This window comes from Bombus vancouverensis, chromosome 8 (genome assembly GCF_051014615.1).
Source record: "Bombus vancouverensis nearcticus chromosome 8, iyBomVanc1_principal, whole genome shotgun sequence".
Classification (NCBI taxonomy): Eukaryota; Metazoa; Arthropoda; class Insecta; order Hymenoptera; family Apidae; genus Bombus; species Bombus vancouverensis.
Window position 1 is genome coordinate 9,557,324 of NC_134918.1, and position 13,353 is coordinate 9,570,676.

A 13,353-nucleotide genomic window follows, 5' to 3' on the forward strand; every position below is an offset into this window, starting at 1 on the left:
TACCACAGCCATCGAAACAATAATCAAATAGTAACGGAATAGGCGCCTCTGAGATGCACCAGATGACAAACCCTCCAGAGGGTCTAAAACCTGAGTATAAAAACCCTCCAAAATAAGCGCTCGCCCCAGTCTGTTAAAATATTTTGAGTCAGTCTCTTGTAATACTTTGAACCATTCTGTAAAACTTTGAACCGTCACTCTGTTAGATTTGCATAATAAATTCTATCATCATATATAAAGTTCAATTTCTTCATCTTATTCGTGAAACGTTCGAACTGCAACGCGAGGAGATCACCGGCGATCTATCGGTTTCGTGATTTATTGTGTCTCCGACGTGACAATATCACAGTGTCACAAGTTTAGGTAATAAAATAGTTAAGAGAAAGACCTAAGACATGTAATAGGAGAATGTGAAATAACGGGAGGACCAAAGGACATAGGAAAACGCTAAACGAGACTGGAGAAGGTTTAACAGAACTGAAAGCAATAATATAGAAGAGAAGGGCAAGCGACAGGAAAGAGGCACAGCAAGGAGGCTAAAGACCAAAGTTGCAATAGTCATTAGTTGCTAATTTATAGTTTGTAATTTTAATTTCTAGAGGTAGAATAAGTAAGGTAGTGCAATAGAATAGAGTGGAAAAGAGGGCAGGTAGACATAATAGATGTAAAACCGAAAGTTCGTCCAAAGCCGAAAGGCACGGACTAAGCAACAATAATAATGATAATAAATAGTTAAGAGAAGTGTAGGTATTTGATAATTAGATAAGTCAGACAGAAAATTGCAACGTCGAACGATGTATGTGATAAAGTTATATAATAATAAAAATTTCTACGTAAATTATAGGTGGCCAAGAAGAAAGAAGTTTCCTGTTCAGGTAAATTGTATAGGAAATTACAGTATTTGTGAAACTTATGGAAATCTAGCCTTCAGGCCGGATATAATGAAACATTGCGAGAGACAGTACTCGTCTTTGTATTTAGAAAATTTCTGTCAAGTTTACGAATGCTTCAAAGGAGAGAAAAATGATAGCTATGCAAGTTAATTGTAATAACTCTTGGAAATCACGTAACTTTGATGCTGATAGCTGAACGTAGTAAATTATATTGCTAAGGGCTGTTCTAGTTTCAATTTAAAGGATTCTTGTTCATAGCGGCTAATTTAAAACGCAGAAATTTGTTTATACATACAAAAAATTATATTTTTTATGACGAACGATAAGTACATAAAATAATACTTGCAGAGTTATACCATTTCATCTACCATTTCGCATCTAAATAATTTCTATGAAACTTTTAAATGCTTCAAAGGAAAGTTGCCGACGAGAAAATAGCAAATTTTCCAAATTTATGGTAGCTTCGCGTTCGATAAAAGGCACGCTGAAGAATACTTTATTTTAGACAGCTCATTTACAATATTCGCGAATTCCAATGAAAAACAGAAAAATCGATATCTACGATAGAAAAGTTTCAGAGAAGATTACAATAGTCGCGTGATTTATAGAACTATCACAATCCACGATAACTATAGTAATAATTCTCCCTTCAAGAAACTTTCGCTTCTAAAGAACCAACCTCCGACTACTAGAAAAGATCCGAAAGAAGCAGAAAGAAAAAAAAAAAAGATCCAAAAGAAAATAGATATCGCTGACTGAATAACTCAGGAAGAATGTACGAGGGCAAGAAACACGTCGCACCGCTTGCGATATTTCGCGAAGACACACCCCCTGGTCCGCGAGAATTTCTCAAGGAAGAAAATTCCTCGGTCACTGCTTAAATTAAGCGAGGAAATCTGTCCTCGTGGCTGTATATCAGCGAAGAGTCACGACGTGCCGCTGCATCCGAATTAAGGATGCGCCCACACATACTTAGATTCGTACCTAACGGTCGCGCAAAGAACGATGGCTCGTGTGTGTATCGCCTGAGGCAACGAAAGATAAACGGGAAAGATAAGGTTGGTGGAATGGTGAGCGTGGACGAGCTCGCGGGAAGGATCACGCGGTTATTCCGGTTTCGATACACGATTAAATTATATAGATATCGCGTAATTGCTCGTATCGTTACGCCGATAAAATTTACGAGCGGCTGGCACGGCTGTTATTGGAATCAAAGTAACAAGTTGTACGCGCGGATCGGGAGCGGCCACGCTTTTTCGACAGCGATTTATGCCGCCATTAAAATCAGACAACTAGTGTCACGCGAGACGAGATTTACAGGTTGAACAACGTCTTTGCCGTTTCTTCGATCGTACGGACTGTTCGGCATTAGACCGGTGGGTTCTGCACGTAGAAATAATAAAAAATGTTCTGTTTCATTTCGTTTTCGAGTTACAACGAGTTTTATCGTTGGAATAATTCCATGGAAAGACGAATGTAGTTGAACTAATTTCGCCTATCTGGTCACAAACAGAGCTCGATATTTAACGTCGAAGCTTGTGTTCTAATCTTGTGAAAGTTTCCAATCGATGATAAATCGTCTTCGCGTTCTGCGCTCGTACGCACGCAGGTCATCTTGAACGCAGCTTGCGAGGATACGCGAACTTTCTTTTTATCGTTTTCGTGTGTAAAACCACTGCCGAAGTGTGGTGCTTACGAGCCATCCTGTATTCTACGGAGAAGTAGCCACGGAGAAACCATAGTTTCCGTGTAATATTTGGTAGAGGATTAATTAGTGGCAAGTTGACATAAATTTCGACAGCTTCAGTTATTAACATTTTAAACGATAGTACTTTGTAATATAGTTATCGATTTCTGTGTTTTTGTGGACAATGAGTATATTACTGATGTTTCTTTAGTAGAATATTGGATTTTACTGCAATTTTGCGTTAAGTCAAGACGCAAGGTGTTTGCAACTATTCCGAGTTACAAAGAAATTCGTTTTTATATTTTTATGGTTACTGTACTTTCTCCTATAGTTGAGCAGCTCTTCCTATTGTTAGTTAGCGTGTGCCTTTGTTTCAGCATTTAACGTATGAGCGACAGAAGGGGGAATTCTCTGGGTTAATGTCTTTTTCTCTTGTTTTGCGTTTTAGGAGGTTAATTCTTTAGGTGAGTTTGTGATTATCATCGAACGACGTGGTCGGGTCACTTTATGTTTGAAGAAGAATGGGAAGAGTAGAAAAGTTGGAAAAGAATTTATGACGTTGGATTATGTATTTTAATATGTATATTTCATATGTATATTACATTTTATAATTAAAAGTATATTTATAAAACACATCACTATAATTAAATTTTTTGATATACGTATCGTACCTTATTCTCGTAATTTGAAATTATTTGTTTCATTATGTTGATATCACGTTCATATTAATATTGTCATTAATTTCCTGAAATTAGAATTTTCCATTCTTTTTAATAAGAAATTTTTATTTATTTACCATTACTGCTTCTGCTGTTTTAAAATTAATTATTCGATGAATTTATGAAAGAGAAAAAAGATAGATATTTTTTAATTCAGAAAATTTTGTCTGTTATCATTCACCGTTAAAAGGAATCACGAAATTTTCGATGCTACAAGTTCTTTCTATTTCATTTTCAAAATCAAATTTACGAATAACAACTTTCTGCTCGTTCAGCATTAATTCATAGGTACTTCATGTCCCAACATAAATGATTCTACTAGATACTTTTAATCTAACACTACTACTCTTCCTCTTCTATCTTTTTCCACTTTACTTTCAAACTTCTTCTTCAATTTTCTTCCAATCTCTTCTCTCAATCTACTCTGCGATTCCCAAACAGGTCACGAAGTCTTGATTACGTTGCAAATAAAAAATAGTCTATTTTCCAGAAGAAATGTATTTTTATAACGATATTTCGCCAATCGCGATCCGCACGAAAGAGTTCGATCGGGAGGTGGGCGTCTCAAGATCTTTATAAAGTTTCTTCAAAGTTCATGCAACTTCTTACTTCATTGATCTATTCTCGTAGCGGATAGGTCAAAGATTAAAGACTATGTGCTACTTCTCAATCATCCCTAGAAATATTTAATTCCAAATGCTTTCAGAATCCATCGCGAAAACCATTTGCCCTAAACCACTAGCCATTCGTCCTCGAGAAAGCAGAAGACAAACACCAGCACAAATTGAAACCGAACATCAACTAACCAACTATCGTTAGAAAAAATTCAGTTCCAAATGCTACGAAAAACCATTTACCTCAAACTATTAACCATTGACCCTGGAGAAGACAGGAAAAACGAAGATTAGCACAAATCGAAGCCGAGTATTAATTATCCAACCATCCCTAGAAATATTTAATACCAAATGCTTTCAGAATCCATCGCGAAAACCATTTGCCTCGAACAATTAACCATTGACCCTGGAGAAGACAGGAAAAACGAACACTAGTACAAATCGAAGCCGAGTATTAATTATCCAACCATCCCTAGAAATATTTAATTCCAAATGCTTTCAGAATCCATCGCGAAAACCATTTGCCCTAAACCACTAGCCATTCGTCCTCGAGAAAGCAGAAGACAAACACCAGCACAAATTGAAACCGAACATCAACTAACCAACTACCGTTAGAAAAAATTCAGTTGCAATTGCTACGAAAAACCATTTGCCTCAAACTACTAACCATTGACCGTGGAGAAAGCAGGGGAAAAAAACACTTGCACAAATCGAACCCTTCCAACAACCCCATCGATTATTCCCTCTGATTTGCAGTAATCGCCGGACTGTTCAACCCCTTTCCACCGACGAACACGTGACATTCGTTTCAACCCCCTAAACGCAACCCTGCCACGCTTACGTTCGGCCGCAGCAAGAAGAACGTAACGCGGTATGCACAAAGGGCTAACCGACGCGACGGGGCTATTATTATGACCAGCCTGGAATCAGCGGCCGGATCCGCGGTTATTTCCGGCGAAAGGGGACAAAGTAATTGCGGCGGGTATACCGGCGATTGGACGCGCGCGCGGCTCTCTCGCCTCGCGATTCAATTTAACGAACGAACCAGTGGAAAAACGTCGCCTCCAGGAAGGGGACAAATCTGATTTATCGATTCCTCTACCTTTGTTCTCTGACTGCTGCTCGGCGAAATTTTCCAGCGACTCGTGTGGAACGCGTTCATACTTTCGACTTTTGACACACGGCTTTGAGTAAAAGTTGGCATTATAATATTACCATCGTACTGCGTGTAATTAGCGGACTGTGGATTTTTGCGCGCTTATGAGAAATTTAAGGATGCGAAAATGCATGACGCGCAAAAATGTATGAAATGTGCCAAGGTACGGTACTCATTACGATATTTAGCGGTTGGAACGAATTTCTGCCTGGGTTCCGTTTCTCTGATCGCGTTTATGGAAACGTGAATCGAATACGAATATACACAGTGTGATAATTTACTGGCAGTGATTTATACGTTTGGAACGTATCAATCCTGATCGGAAGATAATCTTGGTATACAGAATGTTTGCGAAATGGTGATAAAAGCGGAAAAGATGTGATTTCTGTGGTAGAAGCGAGTCGAAGATGTAGAATAAAGTTCTGTTATGTCTTTCAAAATCCTTTTTCTAATAAATATTTATTCATTTACGATACTCGTACAGAGACAGTCTAACAATTTGAAAACGAAATGGAATGCATAGTAGAAACAAGTAAATATGCATCATCCACCGAGTATACAATACTCAAACCCGCAAAGAGTGTACAGAAACGTGCGAATACAAATAAGGTGAAAATTAAAATAATTTCATTAAAAAATAATCCATAGATTTTTCCTGTCTAATATCGATACCATGAGATTAAATGTAAAGTAATTTTTCTTCGTTACACACAGCTCAAATACAAAACGACGAATGATCAAAAACTACCTACGAACAGTTAAACAAATTTCAATAAACCGGTTCGAACAAAAAGTATGATACCGTTTGCACATGTTGGTAAATGAAAGAAATAAAAATAGCAGAGGGAAAAGGAAGAAAGGAAAACAAACATATGGAAGTAAAAGCAGTGAAAGGGCGTAACGTGATGGACGGTACGATAAAAGATAAAACGGCAGAACTGTAATCGTGGCAATAACAGAACGAGTGCGCACGATTACATTCATTCTTTGTGTGTCGTTCGCCAAGCTGATCTAACAGCGCAATTTACAAAAGAATTGTATTTGTTTCGTTCGTACAATCGCGTAGCTCCTTTACTAACGATTCAAAACGGAATCCTCTTTCTTTTTGAGAATGCAGCACCGATTCCGCCTCGTATAGTTTCAAAGACGCGCTCTCCACGGTGAAACAAATTTGCTGAAAACGAAAAAATAAAAAAGAAAAAAGAAGAGGGGGAAAAAATAACACGGGCATGGAATCGGACGCACTCTGTGTATAATTAAAACGAAAGGAAAATATGCGAGAGATGAATGAATTCTCGTTGGTCAAAGTAATTGGTTCTATTATTGGCAAGGTGAAAAAATTACTTTACGTACCTTTTGAAATGTTATATCAAGGCGGAAATTGGCTCAGGAGAATCATTTTTTATTATGAACATTCTGATTGCAACTAGGAAAATATTTTTAGAAGAGTTCTTAATGAGACGTGTGGACATGTGATGAAGGATCTAGGAATTAACAGCAGATGAAAATGATGAAATTTGGAGCAGAAGCAGAGATACTTTGGAAACGCGTAACGAAGAGAAAAGAAGATAAATGGAGGAACATAACTGAAAGATACGTAAAAGGGAAGAAAGGGATGAAAGCATCGAAAGTGTTTCGCATTTTTATCGTAAAATCACTATGGAGTTTTTAGATTACAAGGGTAAAGGAGCGCGATATTTATTGCTGGTAGAGGAAAGAAAATAATCACAGCAACGAACGATAGAAAGAAATGATTAATTAACCGGATAGATCGAGGAAACCGCGGCAAACGAATTTATTTGCGGATTATATTGGTGCCTAGCAAATGTTGAATATTTATGGAATCGGTACGGCAACATTGTGCGCATTAAACGAGCACAGCCCTGGAAACATATTGGCCGGCCTAGGGACGAGAAAACACGATAAATATACTTTTCATAGGATTTTTCTGCGTAAATGACAGAACGCGTTGATATTACGTTTTCCGCCGGATTTATGCTTTCTTTTTCCATCGATAAATTCGCCACTAGCTTGGTCGGAAAACCATAAACGATACGATGGTTTTCAATAGTGACAAACGAAGAATACGTAAGCTTTGTCCCGAATTTGAAACAATTGAACATTGAATGTGTAATCAATTTCTGGTCTCTGCGAGGTTTTATGGAGTTTAAGAAATTTGAGAGATAACAGGGGAATCTAAGAAAGTTTGAAAATTTTGAACGATGCACCCTTCCATAAATGGTTTCCTCAAATATGATAAAATATTTGAACAATAACTCGAGCATAGAGTATAGTATCTGTTTTTTGTTTATTTTTTTTAAACCATTTGCATTACCAACTACGACTTACACGTATTCTATAAATATGTAAATAAGTCAATAATGTTTGCACATTTAATACGGTGCAGTTGCTTCACTTTATTATTTCGTTATTTATTTAACCCAGACCTTCTCTTTCGAGTTTGCATAAAGAATTTCCGGATTTACGTTATATTACATTCTTTAATTCATGGGTTCTCTTTAAAATCCACATTACGCTTCATACGTACCAATTCATATAATATGAAATTTCAAACAACCATATATATTTTGTAACAAATGAACTTTACTTTAGTCGATTAATTAGCGAATTTAATTGGTAAATAATTATGTATCTTAGTTATTAATTAGTTAGCGAATATTGTTTTCTATACTTCTGTAGCCAATGCGAACAATCTATTTCTTTTAGGAAACTTAGAGTTTGGAAAGTAGAACAGTTTCATCGTACGGTGCGTATGGAAAAGTTAATCAGAAGCAAATTTCGTAACAGTATTTGCAACCGTGGCACAAAGTAGCTGGAAGGAAAAGAAAAAAGTTACGTATCCCTCGGACCGATTAACATAATTTTCCTACCAAAGGTTCGCCGAACTTCTTGGCAAACTTTAACGCACCCACCCCCTCTCGCTACCTTTTTTCCTTTCTTCCTTCCTTCTTTTTTTCTTTCTTCTAGTGAGAGAATTTGCACTTCAAGAAGTGGGTTAGCCCCAAAGTTCGAAGTAATTGGCTATTTAGCCTGGGAATAAAAAAGAACACATCGATGGAGCGGGTAGAATAGAAGCGACTAACTTTCCACTCAGACGAGTAACAATGATTTCAATCGTTTTTCAATGATAAATTTCTGATCGCGCCAGAGTCGTCAATTAACAGATATCGCGATTATTAAATTACAACGTACGGTCTGGTTTCGAGGATATGAAAAAATGGGCAATTTGGTGGCACGTTAAAATTTGATTAATTGTTACAGCTTTAATATGTGAATAATAGCGTGATTCGACATTTAGCTGGTGATCATTACCGGCTGTTTTATGTAACGTTAAAATATACAGTGAATTGTAAAATATTTGCACAGTCACCTCTTTATTTTCATATTTATATCTTAATTGATAAATATGAATGTAATAAATTTTACGAGATCTAGCCATACTTTATTCTGACCGTAAGAAATTGGATCCTGAAGTTAATCCGATTATTTGATAGATAAATTTCACTGAAATTCGATTCGTTCAATTGTATCAATAAATTTATTCTTCTATATATTTATATAGGATAATCATTTCAAAGAACGAGATTAACAAAATTTTGGTTATAGAGCTGTTAATTAACATTAATATCTCGATTCTGAATATTTTATTAGAGTATTCGTAAAATTCCTTCAAATTTGCTTCCAGCAATTCTATGATTTATAAAATATTCAATCTTTCTTTCTCTCTCTTTGTCACTACACTAATTTTAAAATATAGATGTGATTAAAATTAATTAAATTAGAAGTTATCAGGGAGAATACTAAATTTAGGATTAAAAATATTTTTTAACGAATGCAACTACATCAAGCTCGTCTCGTTGTATACAAAGCTTTATTTTCATACCTAATTGAATATTCGATACTTACTATTTGGGTCGTGTATCCATCTTTTCTTATCGCCCACTTTCATTATACGCGTATCATCCTGTAACAAAAGAATATTTCCAATTAAAATTATACACCTGCAATATCCTTCTCCGCTCTATTTCGCTAATTTATTTATTTAAAACATCTCTGAAGGTATTTTTTCAATAATCCGCCGCGAGCACACGATTTTACATGAAATCCAATAATGAAATTCTCTTCATTGTTACGTAACAACGAGTAATCCGCGCTTTGCGTAATCCGAGGTTACAAACACGAAAATGATAACAAAGCTGGTCTGTAGTAAAGAGAAGGAAATGGAAGCAAACGGAACGATCGTTGCTTCCTTCGAGACAATTAAAGCAAAACCCATTTCCCGTTCCTCGAATTTTCATAAATCCTCCATGATCTTTTCTCGATGCAAAGTATGCGTCGTAAAAGCAGCGTACGCTGGCTCGCGAAAATATTCAAACACTTGTACAAACGTTCCATGAATATTTTACGTGTATTATACGGAACATTTTCAAAAACTCATTAACACTGTCACGACATTCGACTGTAATTATATCCGTAATATTAATAAGTTTCGCTATTCAGTAGGGTCATCTTTTAATACTTATTATTAAATACTTAGGATGAATATTCACTTTGTAAATTCATAGTAAACGTCTCGTAACTTCAATAAATCAGATTCATTTCAAATTTTGCCAATATAATGACGACAGTCGTGTCTTGTTGCAACACTAATGAAATTTTGAAATCTTTTATAAAACATACACGATATTCACATGAAAGTTTTCTATGGTAAGCGTTCAAATAATTTCGTGATTATATCTTGTTTAAAGTGGCATTTCAATGAAATATATATGGCACATTGGAAGATCTTCAAGACGTATTGAGATCACTGATCAGAACAAACTTGTTGTCTTGCATGCATTTTTAGATCGGTTTCAGAGAATTTGCCAACGTAATCGTGTCGCTTGTGTCTCGCCACAGTGACGATGAATCTATACGCATAATATGTGAATTTTTCTATAAATAAAAATTTTGTATAAATGTTGAAATACTTTCACGAGCGAATATACTGCAGCTCGCATTTTTAGCACGGCCGGTATCGAAGGTCGTGGCTCGTGTCACGAGATTCATGGTTCAGCCTTGTCCTGCGCCAACAGTCTTTCGTCGAGTACCGCAACAACCTTGGTTGCGGTCGTGGGCGAAACGACCAACAACGATCGCTCATCACGTGCATAAAATTCAGGGTTGCGCGGTTAAAAACGAGTCGTTTCAAAGTTTAGGCCGAGGTCGTCCCGTGCTACCGAATACCAAGAGTGAAACGAAGGGATATCGCGAAACGCTCGCGTGATAGTTCACGTGCCAGTTTGCAACAATTCCAGGATAATATCTGAAATACCGAAGGAGAAACTGGCTTCATCATCTAGGCTATATTATTGCTGACCAACAGTTTCGAACGAAACTGAGTGGAGTTCGAGATCTTTCGACCGTGTTTTCCGAGAGGTTGCAGAAATTGGAGAGGTTGCGGACAAAATTCTGAGAGAGTGCTTGGTGAATTCAAAATTACCTTCTATAACTCGTGTTCTTTCTAGACATCGTTTGTTGTTTTATTTTTCTCCTTTTCGATTTTCTATCTTTTCGTCCCTTTTACGGTATTGCTTTTTCCTTTATTTCCCTGTTTTCTTTTTCGTTTAACGTTTCTTTTCTTCAATGAATCCTATTGCTGCGTAAGAGAAGAGAGTTCCTTTCATATTTTTCCCTTTCTTGAACTGTTTGCTTCTCGAGAACTTCTTACGGGACGTTCGGAGGATCAATATTATGATCAATAGTATCGTAAATATTTAAGATTCTCAGCATTATCGTATGTAAGAAATCCTCTAGACGATTAATGTAAATATATTTCAATACAACGTAGAGGACCTCAAATATTGACAATAATATTGAACGTGTGAACGTTGCTTTAACGATTCTTATACTCGTATTTTTACTTTACATTGTTTGCAATTATTTTCCTAACTTCGCGGTACTACAATGATAGCTGATCAATTTTTCTCACTCAACTACCTCACTCTCACACTGTCCTAATGATATTCCACTGTGCACAAGGAAAAATAAAATGTAACATTTTTAGACACCGATTTACAATATCCATTTACCGAGTGATATTTTAATTTTCATGCAAATCGCGCCCACGCTTTGTACGTGGCATTTCGGTGAAAAACGTTCGCGTACTCGCGTCCGAATCATCAATTTACCAGGTTTCCGTTAAAAGTCGATTTTTCTGCTACTTTCTGTTAAACATTCTCACTGCTGTGTAACATAACGTAACAAGCATTAACGCGTTGACTGCTGATGACTCAACGTTGACGTCATGACCTGGAAGGTGGGTGACGGCATGTTAGCGTCACGCGCAAATAGCTTTGAAATGTCGTAGGAAAGATCGACGAGTTTCAAAATACAAATATTTTAGCGGCGATGGAAGGCCACGCGAATTTCGCATATTTTGTTCTGGCAGTCGCAATAAATTCAAATACACTGGCCGCAAAAAGTATTTGTACATACCATTAATTTCCAACGAAACACTTTTTATCAAGTTTCGCATTTCATTTTCATAGCATTAAATTTTTGTAGTGGCATGAAGGTACTATCAGATGATACGAAATGTAATATACCGGGTCTTAATTAATTACAAACTTTTGTACAAATACTTTTTGTAGCCACTGTAAATATACACCGTAGCAACACTTCATTTCCACGAAATATTATATTATATTTGCCCACTTATTTTCAAGAGGACGTGCATTTAAGGGGTGTCCTGAACTAGAATGTTCTAAAATAGCGTCTTTTTGTGATTTTTTTTTTTTTTTTTTTAGAAGGGAAAGAAAGAAATGAAGCTATTGAATTTTGAGGTATGGTTTTATATATATTTAACGAATACAAAAAACTTTTTTTAAAGTAAAGAAGAAATTACAACAGATTTCTAAGATCCATCTCGTAATTCTTGACCGAAACAGAAAACCAAAAAAGGATTAAATTATTATATATTTTTCTTCTCGATGAACTAAAAAAAAAGCAGAAAACAGTATGAAATTAAAAATTTTGGCGGGTTCAAAGAAAAAATGTGTTTTATAAAAAGAAAAAATAAACTTTAAGGTGCTACGACAATTATTTAAATAAACTTTTTGACGAACTTTTTTAGTTCATCGAGAAGAAAAATATATAATAATTTAATTCTTTTTTGGTTTTTTGTTTCGGTCAAGAATTACGAGGTGGATCTTTCCCGCCGATTGAAAACTGCAGCCCATGAAATAGGCTTAGAAATCTGTTATAATTTCTTTTTTTACTTTAAAAAAAAATTTTTTGTATTCTTTAAATATATATAAAATCATATCTCAAAATTCAATAACTTCATTTCTTTCCTTCCCTTTTAAAAGAAAAAAAAATTCACAAAAGGACGCTGTTTTAAAACATTCTAATTCAGGACACCCCCTTAAATCATTCGCATTGTTGAACATTGCTTGGTTCACGAAACTTATCTCGATAATTCTAAAGAATTTAGCGAAGGAACGTGCATTACCGATGACCATCGTCAACGTGTTAAACAAGAGAGCCTCGCTCTCGTCGCGTTTCACACGAGTATGCAATTAGAACGGAATGATATTTTACAATTAGCAGGATAACGGTAGTTTCTCGAGCGAAATTCGAAGACACGAGGGGTGCCGCTTCAACTATTTCGCCGCGTTTCGGACTTTCAAATTGCCCTGCTGCGAATCGCTGCAAACGACGAGACTCGACACCCTGTAATTATCATCGGATGGAATAAGGAATAGCTTAGCTTGTGAAACGTGGCGCAACGTCGAATTTACTGCAGCCAAACCATCGTCCTCGCCTAGAAACGAATTCCTTGTCTCTGCGAGTAATTACAGTGATCGGGAACGTTGCTAATGCCGGCCCTCTCGAAATTTATTAGACACCCTTCGTGTATTTTAACAGGGGGCGTGAAGAACAAGACGCTTCCTTCTGTCATGATTTCCCTGACTCTTTGCCTTTGAAATCCGAATACATCTGAATGACTTTGCTATGAAAATTCTGGTCACGTTTAACGGACATTGACATGTCCAATTTATCACTTATATTTCAAAAATTATCAAAATAATTTCTTTAATCTTCTCGTATAATAGTTTCAATTAATATTTGAATATTCTAACAACTAAAACTCATAAATATCTCAAATTGGTCCAAAATGGACATATTGGGTTGGCAACTAAGTGATTGCAGATTTTGTCATTAGGTGGTAATGACAAACTCCGCAATCACTTAGTTGCCAACCTAATAATTACGAAATTAT

At 36.2% G+C, this 13,353-nt stretch overlaps 1 protein-coding gene across 1 annotated transcript in view; it reads right to left on the reverse strand.

Moving 5' to 3' along the window:
* Positions 1-13,353, reverse strand: part of Cow (Proteoglycan Cow) — a 236,698-nt gene that overhangs the window by 81,839 nt on the left and 141,506 nt on the right. The window contains exon 2 of the mRNA XM_033344681.2: positions 8,997-9,054. Within this exon, the coding sequence (XP_033200572.1) occupies positions 8,997-9,054 (58 nt within the window). The remainder of the gene's footprint in view (positions 1-8,996; positions 9,055-13,353) is intronic.